The 2,176-nt window shown below is 48.8% G+C and overlaps 1 protein-coding gene across 1 annotated transcript; it reads right to left on the reverse strand.

The window, feature by feature from the left end:
* Nucleotides 1-536: 536 nt before the first annotated feature.
* LACBIDRAFT_300229 (uncharacterized protein) lies at nt 537-1,177 on the reverse strand (the record flags this gene model as incomplete). Its single annotated transcript, XM_001890840.1, has 2 exons — nt 537-968; nt 1,025-1,177. The coding sequence occupies 2 exons, from the start codon at nt 1,175-1,177 to the stop codon at nt 537-539; spliced, it is 585 nt and encodes a 194-aa protein (XP_001890875.1).
* Nucleotides 1,178-2,176: the final 999 nt, after the last annotated feature.

Consider the following 2,176-nt stretch of genomic DNA (forward strand, 5'->3'; position numbering starts at 1 on the left):
ATTCAACTTTTCCACCAGCCTGCGATAGATTTGAATATTCTGTTGTAAATATAACCCCGTCTTTGTTTGCCACTGCCATCGTCCAAAAACACTCTTTTTGACCTTTTCGATAGGCGCGATAGGTCTTGTCTCAGAACCACCTTCAAAAGAAAAAAATCACGATTTAATGGGAGGGGGCAATGACTTGAACTGAAATTACCCACCCCAATGATTCAAAACCCTAACACCCCCATCGGCCATCCGTCTCCCAACAAGTTCTTCCAAAGGCGCACCGCCAACAACGACGATGTCCGATTTCTTCAACGCAACCCCACGTCATCGGGGAGACAAAAAATATCTTCAATGATACACGGTACCGTAAACAAATAGCGGGCGTTGGTTGAGTGGATGGTATGGAGGGTGGCAAGGGGGGTGGGTATGACGCCAGATGGGGGAAGGACAAATGGGAGGTTGATGGATAGAGATAGGAGGGGTGCGAGGAGCCCGGAACCCTGTTATTTAATTTCCATCCGCTTAGCTTCGTCAGCTTGATATTTTTAAAGCAGCCAACGAACATGATACAAAGGCGACGTAACAACGCTAGACCCTTCCCCCATCTTCTCCTCAAAACGATGCGCAGATGCGAAGAGGAGCAAGAACGCGTGGGAGTGGTGCATCGCCTTTGGGAACCCGGTGGTCCGTGATGAATGGAGTATGAGTGCGTCGAGATCTGTGGGGAGGTGGTCTTCGTATGGAGGTGGAACTGGCGATAGAGGGCAGTCGGGTGTGGGGGAACCTGAGAGGAGGAACGTGGAGTAGGGGGGAGCAGTGACGAGGCTGGGGGGGGGGAAGTGGGTTGAAGGGAGAAGAGAAAGTGTTTTACGGGCGACGAGTGATGTTTGGGAGGATACGAGGATGGAGGTGGGGGATGTTTCTTTGATTAGGTGTGCGATTGATGTGGGACTAAGGCGGGCGGAGAGGAGGAGGGCCTATTTTTTAACATCGTCCTTTAGTAAACAGAACGAGAGAAGAAAAGAAAACCCACCGGCACACCAATCCACAACAACGCACTCAGATACACAAACAACCCAACATCACTCGCCAAAAATATCGCTACGCAGCCTACTTTCTCTTCCCTCCTCTCCCTGCCTGTAGTCGTACCTGATGAGACGAGCCACGCCGACGCAAGTTCCACCATTTCCCCGAGCTGCACAAAGGAAAGTTCGCATCGAGGTGAGTCTGAGGTGCGGAGTTAGAGGGCGAATGTATGGTGGGGATTGTGCTGGGCTGCGAATGTGATTAGTTGCGGGAGGGAGGATATGGATAGACGGTCGTCATTGGAGGACGCGAGGTTGAGGTATGGGCGCATGAACGGGGGGAGTGGGGGCATGATGGATCGGTTATGTATTAGGATGGTAATGGTTAGTTATATGGCCTGGAGGTGCTTGATCAAATGACGCGATGAGTAGTGTTTGAAAGTCCGGTCCGGTCCGGTTATTGAGCCCTCAAGGGCTCTAACCGAGACCGAGACCGGTTACCTTGTGCCACGAAACCCAAAATAACCGAACCGGACTGCTACTAACCGATTATATCGGTTAGTAACGGTTAGCGGTCGGTTACATGACCGGTCCTAACCGGTTATTTCTCTGTACTAACATAATTACAAACCTATATTATATTTCTAATACAAGCATTATGCTGCATGCACCAGCGAGGCGTGTGTAGGTGAAACACCGCCTCGCACGATTTTCATAAACAACCTCGCAGGTCGAGTACACCCGACCTGCGAGCGTTTCTCATGGATCGCCATTGTTGTATCAATGTCACATTATCACACATGTGACGACAGGAAAATAGTCACTTAAATTTCAATTCACCGTAAATATGTCAATTCTCCACTAAAAAATATGATTTTTGGATCGTTAGAAAGCGTTTAAACAGGGGAATATTTGTGTGTAACGTTAGGACACAAAGACCGGTTATAACCGGTCCTAACCGGTTTTTGTTTGGTCTTGAATATTTTGGGATGACACCTAACCACTAACCAGACCGCGGTTACGGTTAGGATCGGTTAGGTAATTTTTGCGGTCCTGATCGGTTACGGTTCGGTCCAGTCTCGGTTATTTTCCGGGTTAACTAACTTAACTTCCAAACACTAGCGATGAGGAGTAACAATTACTGTATGAAGAGAAGCGTA

The sequence above is a fragment of the Laccaria bicolor genome, genomic scaffold (genome assembly GCF_000143565.1).
Source record: "Laccaria bicolor S238N-H82 LACBIscaffold_193 genomic scaffold, whole genome shotgun sequence".
In the NCBI taxonomy this organism is placed as follows: domain Eukaryota; kingdom Fungi; phylum Basidiomycota; class Agaricomycetes; order Agaricales; family Hydnangiaceae; genus Laccaria; species Laccaria bicolor.